The 23,142-nt window shown below is 57.2% G+C and overlaps 1 protein-coding gene across 2 annotated transcripts; it reads left to right on the top strand.

Annotated features, from left to right (window-relative positions):
- The first annotated feature begins 114 nt into the window (after positions 1-114).
- On the top strand, positions 115-19,292 carry MAN2A2 (mannosidase alpha class 2A member 2). 2 transcript variants are annotated; one of them, XM_039257487.1, is made up of 25 exons: positions 115-270; positions 552-753; positions 1,600-1,749; positions 2,311-2,568; positions 2,641-2,785; positions 2,905-3,076; positions 3,495-3,622; positions 3,807-3,980; positions 4,386-4,572; positions 6,807-6,984; positions 7,268-7,470; positions 7,680-7,862; positions 8,016-8,130; positions 8,369-8,436; positions 8,598-8,763; positions 9,243-9,479; positions 9,696-9,818; positions 10,117-10,231; positions 10,464-10,597; positions 10,759-10,900; positions 12,665-12,798; positions 13,093-13,167; positions 15,264-15,458; positions 15,615-15,725; positions 16,312-19,292. In XM_039257487.1, the coding sequence occupies exons 3-25, from the start codon at positions 1,618-1,620 to the stop codon at positions 16,462-16,464; spliced, it is 3,528 nt and encodes a 1,175-aa protein (XP_039113418.1). In that variant the 5' UTR covers positions 115-270; positions 552-753; positions 1,600-1,617; the 3' UTR covers positions 16,465-19,292. The 2 variants fall into 2 exon arrangements, with proteins under 2 accessions (XP_039113418.1, XP_039113425.1); XM_039257494.1 differs by lacking the exon at positions 13,093-13,167.
- The last annotated feature ends 3,850 nt before the right edge of the window (positions 19,293-23,142 follow it).

Raw genomic sequence — 23,142 nt, 5'->3', positions numbered from 1 at the left:
GGGGGGGGGCGGGCGCAGTGTCCCCGCCCCGCGCGCTGGCCGGCGGGAGGCGGGAGCGGGAGGCGAGGGGGCGGGCGTGGGGAGGGCGCCGCGGAGCGCGCTGGCGGCCCCGGCCCCGCGGGAGCGCGGCTGCGGCGCGTCGAGCCGGCGGCGGCGACGGCTGGGCGGACGCCCGCCTTTGCCTGCGTCGCTGCCTCCGCGCGGGCCGTGGTCCCCGGGGATGCGAGGGGCGCAGCGCGGCGGGCGGGACGCGGAGGCCGGCCGCGGACGGTAACGGGCCGGGCGGACCCACGGCGGTGCGGGGGGTGCGGGGGGTTCCGTCTGACCCAGGGCCGTGGCCGGGGTGGGAGGCAGGAGCGCGAGCGGCGCTTGGGATCCGAGGCGGCCCGGGCTCCCGCACCCGGCCGTTGTCGTCGCGGTCCCGGGGCTGGGAGGGTCTGCGAGGGCCGCGGCCAGGAAGGCCAGGAGGGGGCTGGGCTGGCGGGCCGGCGGGCAGCCGAAGACCGGGCGGCAGGTGCCTACCCACCCTGTGACCCAACTCTCTCCCGCAGCTCCACCCACTTTGGCCTAGACCCAGCCTCCAAGGGCTAAAAATATTGCCCGGAGGCTTCTGTGCGGAATCAGATCGCGCTAAGTAGGGCAAACGGCGCCGAGGCTACGGAGCTTCGCGGCCCCAGGGCAGAAGCGAGTCTCCCGGGCGGCGGTTCCGCCCACGCTCGGCCCAGCAGCTAGAAGCCTCCCTCCGCCCAGCAGGCAAGTGGGGCGGTGGGGGGGAGTCCGCGGGCGGTGGGGGCGGGCACTGGTCCTCCGACTGAGCCCCGCGGTGCTCAGTCTCCCCCTGGCCGGGGCACCTTCGGCACTTCTGGCTTCCCGAGGGGTCCCCAGAGTGCTCCGTAAGCAAAGGCTGAAAGTTACCCACTGCAGGAATCAGCTGGTCGGGAGAAGATGCGGGGCCGCTTTATGCTAGAAATACAAGCCACTGCTGCTGCTTTTTAGCTCATTCTGTTTTTCTTCATGATAGAGGTGCTGTCAGGGGCACTCTTTCTGGTGAGGGTCAGTCTGATCCAAGAGGGCAGAGAGAAAGGCTTTCCTGTCCGTTTCTTTGAATCTAACTAGATGCCAGTTTGTTCCTCGGAAACTAGAAGCACGTGGCCAAGGAACCTGGACACTCACCTCCTTTGATTGGCTGTATCTTTCCTGTAGGCGAGCGCTGCAGAAGGCTGGTTATAATCGGGAGGTGGTGTGGTGAACTCTGCAGTCAGAGCTGGGAAGTTATCTGGTGGTGTTTTTTATGGCATGAGCCTGGGAGAGAGCATCCTCGCACCCTCGGAGTAGAGCTCCTGCCAGGACCAGGCAGGACCAGCTTCACATACTTGTGCTTTCTGTGTCTCAGCCAAGAGAGTAGCATCCAGGCTGGGTCCGGATCCACAGCCAGTGTTGGGATTTGGTGCTTAGAAACTTGCTTTTTTTTTTTTGGAGTCAGGCACATAGGTGTTCCTTGAGAGGAACGCTCAGGCCCTCGCTAGGGCGTTCGGTGGAAAGACCAGCAAAGGGATTTTTGCCTGCTGGAGCTGCCTGTGGTGGTGTTCCTCCTGCCAGGTGTATGTGGAGGCCAGGATGAAGCTGAAAAAGCAGGTGACAGTGTGTGGGGCTGCTATCTTCTGCGTGGCCGTCTTCTCGCTCTACCTCATGCTGGACCGAGTGCAGCATGATCCCACCCGGCACCAGAATGGTGGGAACTTCCCCCGGGTGAGTCATGCCTGGTTGCTAATCTCTGCATGTGCAAGTCTTCTGAGCTCAGGCTGGGAGTCCGGGTCAGCCCAGGACAGGAACGTGTCTTCCCAAAAGGCAAATTTTCTAGAAACCCAAAGATAAAAAACAGTGATGGCAAAAAAAGAAAGAAGGAAGGGTAAAGATGAACTGCCAAACTGCCGGTGCGTCCTCCTGAATTCTTGGCAGACATTGCTAATGGATTGCAGCAGTCATTCCCAGTAAGCCCGGATGCAGTCCTTATCAGCACAGGGCTCCTGACGGGCCACACCGGTTGGTGAGAAGAGGCGTGCGAGATGAAATCTTTGCTGTCCATGAGCCAGGGAGTGAGGGTGCTCCCAACCCAAGTGGATCGCAGCTGTCTGTAGTGATGCGTACATCTTTCCTTACAGACCGGAGCCACCCAGCCCCGTAGGCTCATGGTTCTGCCTGCAGTTGGGGAGGGAAGGATCACAGTCAGGCCTTGGGTGGTGGGCCGCCTGCGGAGATCTTCCCTGTGGCATAGGAGCCCTGGGTGATTCCTTTCTGGTTTTTTGGCAGAGCCAGATTTCTGTGCTGCAGAACCGCATCGAGCAGCTGGAGCAGCTGTTGGAGGAGAACCACGAGATCATCAGCCACATCAAGGACTCGGTGCTGGAGCTGACGGCCAATGCAGAGGGCCCACCCCCCATGGTGCCCTACTACACGGCCAATGGCTCCTGGGTGGTGCCACCTGAGCCCCGGCCCAGCTTCTTCTCCGTCTCCCCTCAAGACTGCCAGTTTGCTCTGGGGGGCCGGGGCCAGAAGCCAGAGCTGCAGGTAGGGGGCAGAGCCGGCGGGGCCGCCGCTGGTGGCTGTGGATGGGCGCTGAGCTGCTCTCTGGCCTGGCAGATGCTGAGCATATCGGAGGAGCTGCCGTTTGACAACGTGGATGGCGGCGTGTGGAAGCAAGGCTTCGACATCTCCTACAGCCCGCACGACTGGGACGCCGAAGACTTGCTGGTGTTCGTGGTGCCGCACTCTCACAACGACCCAGGTGAGGAACCGGCGGAGCCCCGGGGCCCGGGCTGTGCGGACGGCTTTCTGGTGGCAGTGGTGAGGGAGGGGCAGAGGAGATGGCTGGCGTCCTCAGGGGCCCCTGTGTCGGCGCCCTAGGCTGGATCAAGACCTTTGACAAGTACTACACCGAGCAGACGCAGCACATCCTCAACAGCATGGTGTCCAAGCTGCAGGAGGACCCCCGGCGGCGCTTCCTCTGGGCCGAAGTCTCCTTCTTCGCCAAGTGGTGGGACAACATCAACGCCCAAAAGAAAGCAGCCGTCCGAAGGCCAGTGCCCACCAGGGAGGCATGGGAGGGCTGGCCGCCGGGTCCTGGGCCAAGGGCCGGAGCAGCTGAGAGCCATGCTGTGGGTGCCAGGAAGGCAGGGAGAGGCAGGGGGGAGCGGGCCAGGGGGCTGGGGAAGGGGCCGAGAATGAGAAGGCAGGGATTGGCGTGCTGGCTTCTGGGTCATCAGTTAGAGCTGTGTGCACAAGTGAAGAGGGAGCGTGGGGCCCGGTCCGGGAGAGGCAGGGCCAGGATGGCATGGAGGCTGTACGGAGGCAGAGGAGGCCGCATGTTTGTCCTGAGGGCCCCGCGTGTGGGTGAGCGGGCTCAGCGAGGCCCTTGTGCCCAGGTCTCACATCTTCTGGTTGGCGGGACTGGGCAGAGCTTCGCTGCCCGAAGCTGAGTGTGTCCTTCACTCCAGGCTGGTGGGAAACGGGCAGCTGGAGATCGTGACAGGAGGCTGGGTGATGCCAGATGAGGCCAACTCCCATTACTTTGCACTGATCGACCAGCTCATTGAGGGGCACCAGTGGCTGGAGAAAAACCTCGGTGAGTCTGGGCTCGGGAAGGAGAGATCGCCCTCGCAGCGGGGCCCAGGGAAGAACGGGGACGGGCACGGGGGTGGTTCCTCTCTCGGCTGATCCCAGCAGCACGGGCTGGGTGTGACGGCAGGAAGGGAGCCGGGTCCCCGGCCCTGAACGCCTCGGCACCTCTGGCTCCCGTGCCCTCTCAGGGGCAACGCCGCGCTCTGGCTGGGCCGTGGACCCCTTCGGATACAGCCCCACCATTCCCTACCTGCTGCGCCGTGCCAACCTGACCAGCATGCTGATCCAGAGAGTGCACTATGCCATCAAGAAGCACTTTGCTTCCACCCACAGCCTGGAGTTCATGTGGAGACAGACCTGGGGTAAGACCAGGTAGGGGGGAGGGGCCGCAGGAGGGGCTCTCACTGCCGAAGGGCAGGCACGAGACCCGTGTCCCTCAGAGCAGACCGGCAAGCACTTGCACCGACCGCCAGCAGTGCTGTCCTCCTTCAGCTTACGTTGGGGTCACGCTGATCTCTGGCCTCTGCAGGGCCCCCTGTCTATACTGCGGGTCTGAGTGTCCCGGGAACTGTGGGCTCCAGAGCCCCCCCTGGGTCCTGTGACCCTCAGCCTGCCCGTCTTCTGCAGCCTGAAGTCTGGCCCAGGCCTCCCCTCTGTCAGAGCTGCATGTGGCTGGAGCAGCTGCCCTGCCTCCTGGCATCCCGTGCCCCGTGCCTGGCCCCAGAGGCCGCCTGCTGGTGGCCGACTGCCCGGTGTGTCTTCTGCAGACCCGGATTCCAGCACAGACATCTTCTGCCACATGATGCCCTTCTACAGCTACGATGTGCCCCACACCTGTGGCCCGGATCCCAAGATCTGCTGCCAGTTTGATTTCAAACGCTTGCCTGGTGGGCGCATCAACTGCCCCTGGAAGGTGCCGCCCCGGGCGATCACAGAGGCGAACGTGGCCGAGAGGTATTTGTTCCCAGCCTCGGCTGGCCGTTTTCCATCCCCGCAGAGGAGCCAGGAGACCTGGCCTCGGTGTGGGCTCTGCCGCATGGGGGTGCTTCGGGTTGTATGTCTGTAAAATGCGGGGGGAGGGCGGGAAGGGGCTCAGGTGGTGAGTTCAGGTCCACAGCCGCTAAGGTGGCGGCTCCTTTACTGAGCCTCCCTGGAAAAGTGGGGCAGCTCTAAGGAACCAGTGCTTCCAGAATGGTTTCATTTCCCCAAATGAACATGTTTGCCAGCATCTTGTCAAACTGCCAGAGCCCGTTGACTGACTCAGAAGTGAATAATTCTAGGTAAAGTTCCTTGTACCACGTGGCCTAATGGGCCTTTGTTTCGTGCAGGCATCCTGCCTTCGCTCAGTGTAGGCCAGGACTCCCCAGTGCTTGTGGGCCTGGGTCCCCTTCACATGCACATTCAGTCCTGTCCGACAGCCCTCAGCATCACAGAAAGCACACCTGTCCCCCTCAGGGTCCTTGGGGACCCTTAAAGATGTCTCTGTGGCAGAAGGCAGCACCCCCCTCCCCCCACTGAAAGAGCAGATTATGGGTGACCTGGAACCAGCTAGCCTTGAGAATATAACAAGTTGAACTGGTTTTCACGAGACAACACTCTGATTTCCATGATGTCCACGAGGCGAAGCATGTGACTGAAAGGGAAAGAAAGTGGTCTTTTGTTTCTGGAAACCAGAAATCTAAATGCTGATTCCAAGCAAGAATCCAGGGTTGTTAAGGGGTGATTTTTCTTAAAGCAGCAGCTGTGACCAGCAGATGCTGGCCCAGCTTTGCAGAGAGCAAGTCACAAGAGTAACTTCATTTTCTCCTTCGAAAGGCTTACGTGGTCGGTAAATTAGGGGGGAAATGGTATTTGAGGAGTCTTCTCTTGAGAACAAAGTAGAAAAATACAAGCCGATCAGCACAGTTAAGTAGATTAGTGGCTGGCTGAACTACAACACCCATAACGTGCCAACGACTAGGTTGGTCTAAAAAGAGAAAGGGCTTTAACGATACGTTACAAGGTTCTGGTTTTCTACCGATTTTACCAGTAACTTGGATGAAAAAGAAAGTGACAAACATATATGTGCAGTTTCTACTGTGTACCACGGGCTAGTCTACAGTTTTTAAAAAAAAGTATTTTTAAATTTATTTTTGAGAGACAGACAGAGCGTGATCAGGGGAGGGGCAGAGAGAGAAGGAGACACAGAATCTGAAGCAGCTCCAGGCTCTGAGCTGTCAGCACAGAGCCCAACGCGGAGCTTGAACTCACAGACCATGGGATCATGACCTGAGCCAAAGTCAGACGCTTAACCAACTGAGCTACCCAGGTGCCTCTTCTCAGGCGCTATTCTAAGTATTCAACAAATGCTAATCTATTTGGTTCATTTTAATTTTCATAACGTTATGATGGTAGTTACTGGTGTTATTCTCATTTTATGAAAAGCTGAGGCCTAGCGAGCTTAAGTAACTTGCCCTGGGTCCCTCAGCCTAGTACATGCGGAGCCGGTATAGTCTGGCTCTGGTTCTTGGTCTTCAGAGCTGTGCTGTATCTCTAACTAGCAGGTGAAGTGAAGCTGAGGTGTGAGAATGAAGACTCCCTCGCCCCCCCCCCCCCAAAAAGGACCAGGATCCCAAAAGATCTCAGTAGGTTGTGTGCTACGTGAGTCGAATCTAACCAGATAAGATTTATTAGATATAAATGAAAGGTTCCACCTTTAGCCTGAGGAAAGAGAATAGGAAAGGGTCAGGATGGTAGAGAGGCCCTTGCTGAAGCACATGCATGGGAGCCCCGCGTGGTGGCTGACGTCAGCATTGGTGTGACCGTGGGCCTGCCAGGGGCGCCCCTGCACACGCATGCGGCACTCCGGGCCGCCCAGGGGTGTGTCCTGCCTTCTGTTTGGGGGTCGGCCCAACCCAGATTCCTGCATCCACTGCTGGGCCCCTGGAGAACCGCCGGTGATGCAGGAGTGGGTGGGGTGGAGGTGAGGGGGCCCGGGCTTGTAGAGCCTGAAGGGAGGCACAGGGGAGTGCGGCACGTCTGTGCTGCGTGTGAAGGACCATGGGGCAGGGGCGTGCTGTTGTGTGTGGTGTCCCAAGGACGGCCCTGGAGCCGGGGGGGCTGAAGTCGAGCGTAGAAAGATGCGGGGCGCCCTGCTCCCTTCCCCTGTGCCGAGACTGTGCGTGGGGCCCACGCCCTCCCGCCTGCAGGGCAGCGCTGCTCCTGGACCAGTACCGGAAGAAGTCCCGCCTGTTCCGAAGCAACGTCCTGCTGGTGCCGCTGGGGGACGACTTCCGGTACGACAAGCCCCAGGAGTGGGACGCCCAGTTCTTCAACTACCAGCGGCTCTTTGACTTCCTCAACAGCAAGCCTGACCTCCACGTGCAGGTGCAGGGGACGGGAGGGGGGTTGCTGAGCGGGGAGGGCCCCTCCCCGCCGCATTGCTGCAGCCTGGCCCTTCCTGGGGGCTTCCCGACTCTTGGGCAGGGTCTCCCTTTGGTGTGAGAATTCCTTCCTGGGCTCCCCGGTTTCTGCGTGTGGTGGGAAAGGGTAGGATCGCGGGTGGGGTGTGTAAGCAGAATCCCTGCCCCTGGTGCGGGGGTTGGGGAGTTGTTGACAATTCCCAGAAGACTCTGGAACTGATGGGAGCGAGTTTCTGGGGTCCCCACAGGCCCAGTTTGGCACCCTCTCTGACTACTTTGACGCTCTGTACAAGAGGACTGGGGTGGAGCCAGGGGCCCGGCCTCCGGGGTTTCCCGTGCTGAGCGGGGATTTCTTCTCCTACGCTGACCGCGAGGACCATTATTGGACGGGCTATTATACTTCCCGGCCCTTCTACAAGAGCTTGGACCGGGTCCTGGAGGCCCACCTGCGGTGAGACTCACCCCCCCACCCTTCGTGGCTAGAAGGAGTAGAATAAGGCCGTGGGGTTTAAGGAGGGGCTGGATGGGCTCAGAAGGCCCTAGAAAGGCTTGGAGAGCAAGGTAGGCAGAGACGTGGTAGAAAGAAGCGTTCGGGGCTTGCCGCGCCAGGGCCGGCCTGGGAGCCGTGTGGCCAGGAGGCTGACCTCTCTCTCCGGGCAGGGGCGCGGAGATCCTGTACAGCCTGGCTGTGGCTCACGCCCGCCGCGCCGGACTGGCTAGCCAGTACCCGCTCTCCAACTTTGCCCTTCTGACGGAAGCTCGGCGCACCCTGGGCCTCTTCCAGCACCACGACGCCATCACCGGCACCGCCAAGGAGGCGGTCGTGGCGGACTATGGCGTCAGGTGGTGGCCTCTCCTCCGCCCCATCGGCTCCCCCTTGCCCGCTGTCCCAAAGAAAGGCTGTGCCGGGCGGTCGGGGGCAGGCCTGCCGGTGACGCGCACAGTCAGTCTGTGGCCACCTCCTCCATAGTCCCTCTCCCACCCCCTGTCCCCCAGGCTCCTGCGCTCCCTTGTCAACCTGAAGCAGGTCATCATCAACGCAGCGCACTATCTGGTGCTGGGGGACAAGGAGACCTACCACTTCCAGCCTGAGGCTCCCTTCCTCCAAATGGTGAGCCCCCCCCCCCGCCCCCACTCTCCTTGGTCTGCTTGGGGCGCCCTCAGGAGGGTGCGCGCCCACGCAAGAGCAGTGGTGGGAGGGTGTCGCTCTTCTCTTCCTGCCCTGCCCTGGGGTGAAAGATCTGTGCCCAGGGCCGCTGCTGGTCCACATCCAGGGTGGGCAGGAGAGGAGGCGAGGCGCCGAGCCGAGCCCCGTGATGGGTCTTCCCTTCCCACCCGCTTAATTCTAGGACGACACCCGGCTGAATCACGATGCCCTCCCAGAGCGCACAGTAATCCAGCTGGACTCCTCACCCAGGTGAGCCCGACCAGGCCGGGGACAGAGGCGAAGCCACTCCGGCTCCTGACAGTGTGTCGCCCCTCACCTGCCTAGATACCGCGTGCCTCTTGGCTTGGCCTTTCTTCCTGCCTCTGCTGCCCAGGAAGAGCCTGCCTGAGTACGCCTGCCTCTCCCTGCAGGTACGTGGTGCTCTTCAACCCGCTGGAGCGGGAGCGGTTCAGCCTGGTGTCCCTGCTGGTCAGCTCGCCCCGCGTGCGTGTCCTTTCTGAGGAGGGTCAGCCCCTGGCCGTGCAGATCGGTGCGCACTGGAGCTCTGCCACTGACGTGGTCCCTGATGTCTACCAGGTGAGGTGGGGGCCCTCTGTGCTCATGCTTGGCCTCTCCCCGGGGCCTCCGTCTGCCCGTGACACCAGCCTCCCACCCTCCTGCTTACGCCCCCGGTTGGGGACAGGCACTTGGGGAGAGGGGTTGCCCAGTTGGGATTTGGGTCTGTCCCCAAAAGGCAGGTGAAGGTAAGTGAGCTGTGATAATAGTGAGAATGGCGGCCAGGGTGCCCTGTTATTTCTTCATTCATCAAGCGTTTATTGATAGTTTAATGCATAATCGCCATTTCAGAGTTTCTCAAGTAGCATTTGAGACTCCTAGAAGTCTGACCGGAGGCAAGTAATGTCACTTCCACCTTCAGAGGAGGAGACAGAGGCCCCAGCCTGTGCAGGGCTCTCTCTTTCTCAGTACGAAAGCCCCAGGAGCAGAATCCCAGGCCCGCATCCGCAACCAGTGCCCGTGCCGTGGGCTGTGCTCCCTCACCCTTTCTGTGCCGGCAGGTGTCCGTGCCCATCCGCCTGCCCGCCCTTGGCCTTGGCGTGCTGCAGCTGCAGCTGGGCCTGGACGGGCACCGCACCCTGCCCTCCTCCGTGCGTGTCTACCTGCATGGCCGGCAGCTGTCCGTCAGCAGACAGGACGCCTTCCCTCTACGTGTCATTGACTCTGGCGCCAGCGACTTCGCCCTCAGCAATCGCTACATGCAGGTCTGGTTCTCAGGCCTTACCGGGCTCCTCAAGGTAAAGGGCCAGGGCCGGGGTGCCGGAGGCGGGGGGGGGTGCGCGTGGCGGTGGCGCGTCACCTGACGGCGGGCCTTAGGGCGGGCCGTCTTGGCTCCGGGCTGACGGTGAGGGGCAGCTGGGCTGGCTTCTGGGGGAAGTTCGTCCGTGCCCTCCCAGGGGGCAGGCCTGACATGCGGGTGTGGGGCCAGGGGTCAGGGCTGTGTTTTTTGGCAGAGCATCCGAAGGGTGGACGAGGAGCGGGAGCAGCGGGTGGACATGGAGTTCCTCATCTATGGCACCCGCACGTCCAAAGACAAGAGCGGAGCCTACCTCTTCCTGCCTGACGGGGAGGCCCAGGTACCCTGAAGACCCCCCAGGCCCCCGGCCCCCGGAGGCCCCGCTAGCAGAGGGCACGAGCAGCCGTGTGAACTGAGGCGGTGAGGAGGAGGGGCCCGGGCCTTCCTCCAGGACGGTCCCCGCCTGCCAGGGGCCTCGCTTGCCAGGCTGCCTCCGGGAGGCGGGGTGGCCGAGGAGTGGCAGCCAGGGGTCTCCGGCCGGGGCCTGCCGGGAGCGGGTGCCTCTGCCGGTGCCGGGCCGGTGCCTCCGGGCTTTGCCTCTGCTCTGCGGCTTCAGCGGCTGCCTGCTCTTTCCCCAGCCCTACGTCCCCAGGGACCCCCCTGTGCTGCGTGTCACCGAAGGCCCTTTCTTCTCGGAGGTGGTTGCGTACTACGAGCACGTCCGCCAGGCGGTGCGGCTCTATAACCTGCCAGGTGAGCCCCGCCCGTGAGGAAGGTTGGAGGGGAGGGGAGTGGAGGGGAGGGCTGCACGAGCTGGGCCCTGCTTTCCTTCTGCTCACTGCTCACGCGTCTGTTCCCAACAAACGTGTTGTTTTTAATGGTGCTCACTGTAATTCTCTGGGAGACAGTGTTCTCCAGAAACGCAGGGCATCGCCGGGGGGCTGGGTGCGGCCTCTCCATGCTCGCCCCTCGTCTCTATGTCCAGGGGTGGAGGGGCTGTCCCTGGACATGTCGTCCCTGGTGGACATCCGGGACTACGTCAACAAGGAGCTGGCCCTGCGCATCCACACAGACATTGACAGCCGGGGTGCCTTCTTCACAGACCTCAATGGCTTTCAGGTGACTTCTGGGGCCTCGGAGAGCGCACGCAGCAGGCCCTGGGAGCGGTCTGCCCCGAGAGAGGAGGAGGAATCAGAGGCGAGGGTGATCAGGGATCACCTGGGGAGTTTGGGCCCACATGGTGCCTGGATGCCCTTGACCTCCTAGCCTCGCCCTCCCAGGTGCTGCCCCGGCGCTATCTGAAGAAGCTCCCCCTGCAGGCCAACTTCTACCCCATGCCGGTCATGGCCTACATCCAGGACGCCCAGAACCGCCTCACCCTGCACACCGCACAGGCCCTGGGCGTCTCCAGCCTGCACGATGGTGAGTGGGGCGCAGGAGCTGGTGCACAGGGGAGTGGGTGGGGTGGAAGCCCATCTGTGCCCTGGGCCTCTCCCCTCAGCAGGCCCCACGCCTACCCAGTCAGCACCCCTTCTGTGCCTGCAGAACCATTACCAGCGAGCCGTTAACTCCCGTCAGTCACACACTCGCATTGCAGGAGGGCCAAACCCCGCTGCCACCCTCGCCCCTAGCGGAGGCAGCCTTGGAGGTGACAGGAGGGGCGGGTGGGAGCCCCGTTGGACCCCTTTAAAAAGCATCATGGTGTTTGAACAGTTAACTCTCCTGCCCAGGGATGGGAATAGGGTCAGTTGGAAAAGTGCATACGATGCTGTAATGAAATAGTTAGCAAAGGAAAAAAACGTATACTACTTTTAAAAGAGAGAATGGCGTCTTTAGGAAAACAAGGGCATGAGGAGTGCTGGCCTGGGGCTGGGCCCACCGAGCTGGCTCCTGCATCCTCAGGGTAAAGTGAACAGTTTGCTTTTGGTGGCCTCTGAGGCCTTCAGGTCGTTCGTGTTGGGGACAGAGCCTTTGTGCAGGGCTTAGCAGAGAGGCTTTTCCTTGGGGCTGGTGGCCGGGGCAGTAGAGGCCTAACCCCCTGCGGAAGGAGGGTGGCTCTGATCGCCCCGCTGTCAGACTCTGCCACGGCTCTGTCTATGCTGTCGACTGCTAGCTGACCCCCACGAGATTCTCTCTGCCCTTCTGGAAAAGAGCGTGCTGAGAAATTATTGTTTTATACGCACGGGTCCGTTTTACGACTTTCAGGTGTCTTTCTGAAAAAGGTTGCTCAAGGGGCGCCTGGGTGGCTCAGTCAGTTGAGCGTCCGACTTCGGCTCAGGTCATGATCTCATGGTTCATGGGTTCGAGCCCTGCTTCAGGCTCTATGCTGAGTGCTTGCTCAGAGCCTAGAACCTGTTTTGGATTCTGTGTCTCCTCTCTCTGCCCCTCCCCCACTCACAGTCTGTCTTATCCTGTCTCCCAAAAATAAATAAATGTGAAGAAAAAAAAAAAAGACTGCTCAGGGTACAAAGACGTAGGAACTACGAAGTCAGAACACCAGGCTGCGGAGATGGATAGGGCCATCTGAGTGGACACTCTCAGGAGACTCTTAGAAAAACAGGCACTGGGACGAACGTATGTCAGCTCTGCGGCGAGCCCTTCCCCAAGCATATTTTACCAAGAAAGCACAGGCGGTCATCTGCCGTCCCTTTTCCCCAGGGCAGCCCTAAACGACACCTCATTGGGCTTCTGTCTGATTTGCCATCTGCCCATGCTGTCTGCACTCTGCTTGTGACGGACGAGGCGGCAGAGCTGGAGTCTGGCCCAGCCTCGAACGGGGGCGGGAGGGCGTGGGTTCTGGTCCCAGCAAGCTCTGGACCAGCGCCTCCGCAGCAGGCGCTGCTGGCTGTTGACGGCAGTTCTGTGCTCGCTGGTTTCCTCTGTTCGGATGGCCAGTGTGGCTAGCTCTCCCCGCCCGAGCACTCGGGACCGTGTCCCTCCTCGGGCCCTGAGCATGCGTGGTCAACTGCCAGGGCCCGCTTGCCCCCTCCGGCCTCTTCGGTTTCCTCTTCTGTGATACTGGCCCTTCCCTCGGCCCCCTTCCAGCTCCGGGCCCCACAGCCCCTCCCCTCCTGAGTGACCCCGCTTGCGGCTATAGCTCCCCGGGCTTTTCCCTCGGGGCCTGTGGTCGGGATTCTTCTTCCAGAAGCCCAGTATCTGCTTGGGGCTCACAGTGAACTTCCGCAGGCCAACTGGAGGTGATCCTGGACCGTCGGCTGATGCAGGACGACAACCGGGGTCTGGGCCAGGGGCTCAAGGACAACAAAAGAACCTGCAACCATTTCCGCCTCCTGCTGGAGCGGCGAACCCTGGGCAGCGAGGTGAGTTCTGGGCCTCTCTCCTGGGGAGCCAGGTCGGGCGGGGTGCTTGGGCAGCAGAGCTAGAGGCGGGCGAGGGGGCGGCGAGCGTAGTGCTTCTCCCGGGGTGCGGGGGGGGGGGGTCCGGCGCTCTGCTTCTCCATCTCCGGCAGCCTGGCACCTCCCTTCTCCCACAGCGCCCTGTCGCCCGTGCCCCTGAGCCCCCTGTCGCCTTCCTCTGTGCCCCTCCCGCCTCCATGCTCTCTAACCCTGTCCGCTCCAGCCCCGTTCATCTCACGGCTCTCTTTGCCCCACCAGCCTGGCTTTTTCTCCAAACTGGCAGACATGTTTAGGGGCTTGATCTTTCACAGCAGCAGGAGCAGTGACCGAGAGGTAAGGGCCAGCGATGGGTGTTGAACTAGCACTAGCAAGTGGTGGCTGGACTCGGAGCCCGTGGAGGATGCAGCCTGCCAGCCGGTCCCCCCTGTCTGTGGCCCAGTCCTTACTTACCAAGGAGCTACTGAGCACCTGCTGTGCTTTAGGGCCTGAGGGGGACACAGACGCCCCTGACACTGACCCTGCTCTCCAGGACTTCACTCGGGAGTAGGGCTGGGGGGTCAGCTACGTGTGTAAGAATAACGTACAAGTAGGTCGGCTGGTGTGCAGGAGTTGGGGAACATTGTGAGCCAAGGGGATCGAGGACAACTTCCGGGGGACATGTTGGCCAGGCACAGCTGTGATGAATGGGGGTCTGATCTAAACGCAAGAACCAGGGCCCCTGGGTGGCTCAGGCGCTTAAGCGTCCGACTTCAGCTCAGGTCATGATTTTGCAGTTTGTGAGTTCGAACCCTGCGTCGGGCTCTGTGCTGACAGCTCAGAGCCTGGAGCCTGCTTCGGATTCTGTGTCTCCCTCTCTCTCTGTACCTCCCCCACTCATGCTCTGTCTCTGAAAAAAGTTTTTTTTTTTAATGTTTTTTTATTTATTTCTAGGAGATAGAGAGACAGCGTGAGCAGGGGAGGGTCAGAGAGAGAGGGAGTCACAGACTGAAACAGGCTTCAGGCTCTGAGCTGGCAGTCAGCACAGAGCCCGACGCGGGGCTCGAACCCACGAACCGCGAGATCATGACCTAAGCAGAAGTCGGACGCTTAACCGACGAAGCCACCCAGGCGCCCCTAAAAAAGTTTTTTTGAAAACACAAGAACCTAGTGACAGGGTAGAAGGCAGGAAAGACCACGTGAATGGGGAACAGCAGTGAGTTCACTCAGCTAGACCACAGCTGCTAGTCCAGCCTGGTAGCTTCTAGCCACACGTGGTTATTTAAGTTAATTGACACTAAATACAGGGCCGCCTGCGTGTCCTCCTCCATTTCAGTTCAGGTCATGATCTCAAAACTGATGAGTCTGAGCCCCGTGTTGAGCCCCACGCTGACAGCATGGAGCCTGCCTGGGAATCTCTCTCCCCCTCTCTCTCTGCTCCTCTACCACTCACATTCTCTCTCTATCAAAATAGACTTAAAAGAACTAAAATTAATAACAAGTTTATTTCTTCAATCATACTGGCCACCTTTAAGTGCCCAGTGGCCACAAGGGGCTAGTAGCTACTCTATTAGTACAGGTATAGCTTATTTCTATCTTTGCCGAAAGTTCTAGTGGCCATTGCTGGGCTAGCTTGGGGTCAGGGATGGGTTGGGGCCCAGAATGACTGGCTGGGGGTCCTGGACTTTCTGTGGGAGGCCAGTGCGGGACCTCAGCAGGGAGGGTCACTGTCGGATTCTGCTCTCAGCCTGTCCGTCTAACAGCAGGGATGGGGTGGATCTTCAGGGAGACTGGAGGCGGCTGATGGTGTACAGGCTCTTCAGGCAGGAAGTGTCGGTGGCTTGACCTGAGCCACGGGAGGGAGAGGTGGGGGTGGGGGTGAGGACATTGCCGAGGTGGGGATGGAAGTCAGGGAAGACGGAAACGAGAGATTCTGGGCGTTTGGAAGGAAGGTGGCACTAGGGACAGAGGTCCCAGACGACAGAAAAGCGGCTGCCTTGGGGGAAGTCCACTTAGGCCTGTGCGTGGGGCATCCTGGGCAGCCACCTAAGCGGCACCCCCCCGCCGGTCGGCACAGCTGGGGGAGCCCCGGGCCTGAGGATCAGGGCTGGCGCTGTGGATGTGGGGCTGGACTTGGAACCGCAGGGTCACTCGGGGTACTCGCTCCACCGGCGGTGGGCACCCGTCCGTCTCTGGCCCCTTCTCCCGCACTGAGGGTCTGTGCTGGGAGATGGAAGGTGCTCACGGGGTGTGTGCTCCCAACAGTGTCGTGGAAGCAGACACCCCACAAGGTAGAGGAGGAGATGGGAAGTGGCCACACAGGAAGGTCCTGGAGCGCTCCAGACACTTTGGGGAAGCTCTCTCCCAAGGGACTGACCCGGGTGTGCTTTTACCCTCGCCCTCACCCCCGCCCCAGCTCTGCCCCCTCACCCATATCTCGGCTGATCTTGCAGGTCCAGGATGGCCACACTACCAGCTACCCGTCCCTCCTCAGCCACCTGACCTCCACGTACCTGAACACCCCAGTGCTCGCCCTGCCCGTAGCCAAGAGGCAGCTCCCGGGCCGCGGTCTGCGCTCATTTCATCCCCTGGCCTCCTCCCTGCCCTGTGATTTCCACCTGCTTAACCTGCGGACACTGCAGGCCGAGGTGAGTGCGCTGCCCCCCTGTGCGCCTCCAGGACCGGACTCTGGCCTTTTCCTCATCCAAACTCCTCCGGCTTCCAGTCCCCGTCCCCGTCCCCATCCCCGCCCCGGTGCTGCCTCGCAGCCCGTGAGCACCGCCCTCCGTGTGTCTGTCACCCAGGACGATGCCTTGCCCTCGGCAGAAACCGCACTCCTCTTACACCGCAAGGGTTTTGACTGCGGCCTTGAGGCCAAGAACTTGGGCTTCAACTGCACCACGAGCCAAGGCAAGGTGAGCGGGGCCCAGGCCCAGGCAGGAGCAGGGGGCTCGGGGAGACCGCGGTGAGGGGCGCAGCGGGTCGCCCCGGGCTTGCTGGAGAGCAAGGGAGAAGCCATTGATGGGTGTTTTCAGCAACCGAGGCCCGGCCAGGGTAAGTCCTGGACGAGGCATGTGCTCCGTGAGTAGGGGCCACCGCCGGACGCGGTGGAAAACGTCAGAAATAAAACCCCAAAGCTGTTGTGCTGCGACTCTGAGAGCTCTCGTCGCGGCTCAGGCGGGTGCTGGTAAGTGCCTCCATGTGCCACGGCCCGTGCTGGCCGCTGGCGATCCCACACCGGGCCTGACACGGTCCCTGTCCTCAAGCTCGCCACTCGGTGCAGTGGCACCTACCCGGAGGTCTGTGGCCGGGCTTGGGGGTTGAGCGGAGTGAGCCCTGGCCTGAACACAAACTCCCACGTGCAGGTAGGCACCATGTTGCCGGAGGGGCCGGGCCCCGGTGAGGTTCTTAAAGAGGTAGAGCAAGTCCTACAGAGAAAGAGCTGCGTCTCGTCATGTGTGAGCACCCGGCACAGCCCTGTGCCCCGTTTCCTCTCCACAGGTGGCCCTGGGGAGCCTTTTCCATGGCCTGGATGTGGCTTTCCTGCAGCCAACCTCCTTGACGTTACTGTACCCTCTGGCCTCGCCCTCCAACAGCACTGACGTCTACCTGGAGCCCATGGAGATTGCCACCTTCCGCCTCCGCTTGGGCTAGCGCTTCTTGTGGCCTGAAGTGAAAGTTCATCCACGGAGACTGCCTCTTACGTAAGGTCGGGTTGGACAAACCAGAAGGGTATCCTGTCCCGATCCGCCTCTCAGAACTGTGACAGACTGGGCTCTGCCCTCGTTTTCTGTTTCTCGTTGCTTCTGTGTTCGGTGGCAACCCCAAGCCCGGCATTGGGTAGACAGGGCAGATGCTAGTGAGATCTTGGCCGGAGGGTCCTTGGTCAGAGTGGGCGGTGCCAGCCTCTGTTTTGGGTTGTGAGCGGCACCCAGTTGGGCACAGGCTCCAGCACCCACCCTTCTCCCAAAATGGGATGGAGGAGAAGCAGGGTCAGAAAAGGTAGGGGAGGCTGAGTGGGTAGGGGCCCAGTGCCAGGGTCCCTGGAGGCGAGAGCTGGCTGTGGGGGGGTCCTCTGATTATGTAGGGACTGGATGTCCCTATGTGACCAGCGGGAACTGAGTAATGGCTGGGAAGAGGGGATGGGGACCCAGAGTTAGCAGAGGGGAGGAGGAGGAGGAATTTCCACTTTATGTGACGCCTCCACCGTGAAGGCTCCCTGGCCTGCACGCCCCGGCTGGGGGCTGTGGTGAGGCAAGAAGGCCTCCCCAGAGACCGTGTCATGGCTAGAGGTCAAGGACGCTTCAGGTACTGAAAGCCCCATCTGAGCCTGGGCGCCAGGTCTGTGTGCTGATGTGCGGCAGGGATGTGGGGGTGTCCTCCATCCTCGCTGACCCCTCTCTGGCTCCTGTACTCTGTACACCACTCTCCTCCGGAGTCCCACCCTGGGAGCATCTGGTGTGGCATATTTCCTTTCCCTGGAAAGAAAAGCCTCCAGTCCCCCATGAGTGTGAGCAATTTGAGAAGGCTTTCTGCCCTTTCTGCCCCACCCATACAGTCAGGCCAGGAAGCTTCAGCCATGGCATGTTCTTCTACGGAAGTATCTGAATTCTGGCACAGGGACTAGGGATACGTAGAGTGAATCAGGAGGCAGTAGGCCTGCTCAGCAGCCTTCTTCAGCTTCGATTAACAGAGCAAAGTTTTTGGCAGTCTCTGAAGATGCCGAAGCGATATTTGGTAAAGTTTAAAATCTGTCCCTTATTAAAAATCTTAGTAAGTTAAGACTACAAAGAAACTTCTAATCTGGGTAAAAATCTGTATCAGAAACCAGCAGTTCATGACATTCGAAAGAGTCAGACACCCCCAGCATTCCCATAAAGGTCAGAAATTAGCCAAGGACGTGCTGTTATTTAGCAGGGTCCTGGCATCGTAATCCCCACAGCAGAGCAGGTGAAGGAAAGGAAGTCACTATTGTCGTTATTTGGAGACGCTGCAAGGGCAGCCTCTCAAATCCAAGCGAATCAGCTGGAGAGCTACTAAGTCCATTCATTCTGTAGGCGGATACAAACGATAGACCTCACGCACCTCTAAAGATTGTGGTTCTCCAAACCAGCCCATAAATTCAGTGTATTCCAGTGTGACTGGATACTTTTGGAATTTTGATGAGTCCTAAAGTTCATTTGGAAGAGTAAATATGTGAGAATACTAACAAATTCCAAATGGTGGTGAGCCGGTGGCAGGGGAAGGGCACGTGTCCTGTGGCATTGTCCTAGGGACTCTCAGGCGACCACGCGTGGTCCGTGTGACCTAGTTTGGGATCGGACAGCCCGACAGATGGAGGCAAAGTCAGAGTCCAGAAGGAGAGACCCAGGTAGACAGGAATTTAGTGGGATAAAAGGATTATTTGAAGTGGGGAAAAGATGGATTTCTTTAAATAGTACTTTTAAGACACTGGCTATCAAAGTAAAAGTTAGATATCAAAGTTAGATCTGTAGCTCACAGTTTCCACAAAAATTAGTCCCAGAGGGAAGAAATGAAAAAATTAAACTAACAAAAATTACTGAAGAAAATTCAGGGTGGTGTTATACCTCTGGTGTGGAGAGCTCTGTTCTAAACATAACACAAAACCTGGAAGATGTAACAAGGGAAAAGATTAAACTGATTTTATTACCAAAAAATATTGGAAGTTTTCTGTACAATGAAAAACATCAAGGTTAAAATATAAATGACAAACTGGGAGAAAATGTTTGCAGCACCTCGAAAATCAGCGAGTTAATCACTTTACGTTAAAGCTTGTTTTGGGGTCCTCAGAGAAGGTCCCCCAGGCGTGCTCAGCCCCTACCTGAAGGTCAAGAGTCCTTCCAGATCATCCAGGGCCGTTGGCGGCATCAGGCCAGGGCACACGGAATCCTTTCTGCGTCACTGTGGAGGAAGTGAGATTATCGATGTGAGGTGCTCAGTGAGAGCCTGGTACGGAGAGGAGCTCAATAAATAGAAGCTGTGATCTGATTAGTAAAGGATGTTAAACAGTTACATTATAGCGGGTGTCAGTTATTCGTGTAATATGGCCTATAATCACATGATGAGGGAGACCGTGTACCCCTAGGAAATGAGCAGAATAAAGGCTGTGTATCTTTGGAGATCTTAGATGTCCCACAAAAGCATTCCTCTGCCAGGAACAGTGTTTAACGCTACACACTGGCCTTTTAAAACGACGTCAGGCAGCATTGTTCAAGGTGAGGTCCAGCATCACCAGAAGTGTCAGTTTCAAGTCCAGCTTTTTGGCCTCTCCTGGCCAGGGCTGCTCCTTCAGCCTGGATGTCAGACTGATGGCCTGTGGAGCAGAGACTAAGACTCACTGAGACCAACCTGTAACACGAACAAGAAACAAACGTTTCTATATAGAATGAAGGAGGAAAAACTGATTGCCGGCACAGTCCACTGAACCAATTTCTGGAATGGCAGTCAAAGGATCTTTTTTTTTAAAAAAAAGCTTCCAGGTGATTCTTTTGCACACCTAAGTTGGAAATGGGCCTGTGATTTTGAAGCAAGCAGCTGTCCTTTCCCACCACGTGCGGGCGCGGAGGCCTCCGTTCTGAGGGTTATAATCATAATTAGAACCAGGACGTGACACAGAAGCAACTTCAACCACCGGAAATAGCATTCTGTTCTTCCCGGGAGCCCTGTGTGCACTGAGAATGATCCCATTTCCACGAAGAGAGGCCCATGGCCAGGTGGAACCCAGTCCCGTGCAGGGTGAGGCAGCCGCAGGTACCGCTCTGATTCAGCTTGCCTAGGGGCCGGCCGTAGAGAGAGAAACCTGTAGAAAGCGACCTCTGTAACCTCGAGTTCACCTGCCTACCGCATGGTCACCGCGGTCAGCTAACTGCACTCCTGCGCTCACGGAGGGGAGAGTCAGTCTGGGTGGTGGGAATGCAGCTTACCATCCAAAATAGAGCTCCCTGAACAACATCTTTGTTTTTCACTAACAACAATACGTACAAACAACAGATACTTCAAGGGCGAGAACAGGTGATGGGGGAGGAGACCGTATCTTCCCAGCAAACCAATTTTATGTGAGACCCGGGGGAAATAATTCAGATCTTAACAGTTACCCGGACCAAGTGGGTCTGCAAAGAGTCTGTCCATTCTGGGGCCTGACTTCGGACCTCCCTGAGAATGGACCTGAACTGAAAGTGCACTCTGGGCACAGGAGACCCTAGGGATGGAGATGAGGGCTTCTCAGCGTTTGGAATGTGACAGGGTTGAAGACTGAAAACACCGCACTTGAGTATGGACGCCTCGAGAAGCTCTCTCAGTGGAGGAGGAGAGACGGGTCTCCCTGTCAGCCTGCCTGGGGACTTGCACTCAAACCAGAGGAGTGAGTGCACCTATCTACGCCTCCTCAACTCCTAATACCTAAGAATGGCAAGTGAGATGTTTGCAGCATGAAAGCATCGTCTGAGTCATACAAGAGGAACTCTCCCTTCACCAGGAATGGAGAGAAAACTCCAACCTGAGCAGATGGGAGGCTTGCAGCTCGAGACAAAGCCCAGCGAAGGATGGCAGTGCTGTGACCTGAGTCCACGTGGCACAGACAGGTCACCAAGGCTAACCCAGGAAGGCCAGAACCAGGCTGGGCAAAGAGGCTGCCAGCTAAAAACCTAACAAAACAGAAGCTGCCCCAGACTGTGCTTTACTGTGAATGCAGTCTGTGTATGGGACAAACACTGGATTCTGTGCAAACGGTATAAAGCCTTTTGTGGGTTTGGAAAACAGAACTGAGAATCCCTTGACCACACCACAGAGATAAAAGGAAAACCTAAAAGAGAGGTTAAGGAAGATAACAGTCTAGTAGAGGCGCCTGGGTGGCTCAGTTGGTTAAGGGCCCAACTTCGGCTCAGGTCATGATCTCGAGGTTCATGAGTTTGAGTCCAGCATTGGGCTCGGTGCTATCAGCTCAGAGCCTGCTTCAGATCCTCATCTCTCTCTCTCTGCCCCTCCCCCATTCTCTCTCCCCCTCCCTCCCTCTGTCTCTCAAAAATAAATTATAAAAAAAATTTTTTAATGTTTTTAAAAAATTTATTTCTGAGAGAGAGAGAGAGACAGTGTGAGTAGGGGAGGTACAGAGAGAGAGGGAGGGAGATACAGAATCCGAAGCAGGCTCCAGGCTCTGAGCTGTCAGCACAGAGCCCGATGCAGGGCTCGAACCCACAAACTGTGAGATCATGACCTGAGCCGAAGTCGGACATTTCACCGACTGAGCCACCAAGGCGCCCCTCAAAACTAAATTAAAAAACAAATACAGCAGATAGATTTAGAGGCATTACCATAATGTTTAGTAGCCCTTTTAGGGGAGACTAGGGAGTAGGGAAGAGGAAACCTTCAAAAGGACGGTGGAGGCACCCTTCAGAAATGAAGAAGGATGTGTGTGAGTCCCTGCAGTGAATACGATCACCCAAGTTCCAAGAAAGGTATGTTTAAAAAAAAAAAAAATCCACACCTACATAGATTGCAAATAAATCCCTAAAAATCAACCAGATTTTTAGGAAAGAAACTCCAAAAGGAAAGACCATCAAAATGACAGCAGACAGATAGTTAGCAGCAGTGGATACCTGGAGACATTCACACTTAGGGAACATAACCACTGACTCTGGATTCGGTATTAGCTACACGGTCATTCGGAGTGAGGGGGAAATAACATTTGAAACATACAAAGGCTACGAGTTCGCAGTGTGCAAAACTTCAGTGGCTTCAGGGGGAAAAAATCCAGGGTGCATAAACCAAGGGCAGGTATACCTAATAAGTATTGGCTATAAACTATAATATAGCGTAAAAAGAGGCAGGAATGAGAACTCTAGATAGCAAGAGTGTTAGGTGTGATTCCAGGGGTCCTTGTTCAGAGGAAATACAAGCACACGTCCTCAAGATTCACACGCACAAAGGAATTTTTGAGGATGAGTATGTTCACTGGAGCACTACATGATGTCCTGAAAGCTGAAAACAAAATCTCTAATTGTCAAAAAGAGGAGTGCATAAAGAAAATACCGTCCATATGGAAAACTACTATGAAGTAATTCAGAGGGATGAGCTCAACATTTATGGGCATCAACATGATAAATCTCATAAGCATTCCTAAAGGAAAAAAGAAAGCTACAGGGGCATCTGGCTGGCTTAGTTGGTTGAGCATGCAGCTCTTGGTCTCAGGGTTGTGAGTTCGAACCCCACATTGGGTACAGAGATTGCTTAAAAACAAAATTAAAAGGAAGAAAAAGGTTTACAGAGTGATACATACTTAGAGATAAAATACTCCAAAACAAGTACTATAAGGACACATTTTTCAATAAATGGTGTTGGAAAAATTGGATATCCACATACCAAAGAATGAAGTTGGAAGCTTATCTTACACCATATACAAAAATAAAAATGGATCAAAGGCCCAACGGTAACAGCTAAAACTATAAGCCTCTTAGAAGAAAACAGGAGGAAATCTACATGCCATTGAATTTGGCAATGATTTCTTAGGATACCAAAAGCACAGGCAATCATCCTTTTGGAAAGGATTCACACCAGTCTCGATGCCATTAATATATACATGATTCATGGGAAGAAACCAGAATATCCACATTCGCAGGATTCCAATTGGGAAATGCTGATTCCAAACTCACGGATGACTTTGAGAGGGTCAAGACTTGCGTGGAGGAAGTCCCTGCAGATGTGGCGGAACTAGCAAGAGAAATCTGGGTTGACTCCCATTTTAAAAGAACTACTGTGGGTTAAGTGCTATCAAACAGCATCGCTCACTCTAGGGAAATCATCAGTGGGGTCAGTCAATGCCTCAAACTTCACTCTTATTTTAAGCAACTGCCACCCTGGTCTGCAGCCGTCAAGCCAGAGAGAGCCTTCACCAGCAAAAAGATTATGGCTCACTGAAAGCTCAGATGATGGTTAGCAATTTTGGGGGGGCAATAAAGTATTTTTATTTATTTAAAAAAAAGTTTTAGCGTTTATTTTTGAGAGAGACACAGAGTGTGAGCGGGGGAGGGGCAGAGAGAGAGACAGAATCTGTAGCAGGCTCCAGGCTCTGAGCTAGCTGTCAGCACAGAGCCTGATGTGGGGCTCGAACCCATGAACCATGAGATCATGACCTAAGCTGAAGTCGGCCGCTTGGCCGACTGAGCCACCCAGGCACCCCAAGTATTTTTAAATTAAGGTACATATACTGTTTTCTCAGACACCTAATGCTTTTGCACACTTAATACGCTGCGGTATAATGTAAACCTAACTTTTATATCCACCGGGAAACCAGAAAGTACATTCGACTCGCTTTAT

Source organism: Hyaena hyaena, unplaced genomic scaffold (assembly GCF_003009895.1).
Source record: "Hyaena hyaena isolate Hyena2069 unplaced genomic scaffold, ASM300989v1 scaffold_13, whole genome shotgun sequence".
NCBI lineage: Eukaryota > Metazoa > Chordata > Mammalia > Carnivora > Hyaenidae > Hyaena > Hyaena hyaena.
Note: the sequence above shows the minus strand (reverse complement) of the source record. Positions and strands in the feature narration are given on the sequence as shown.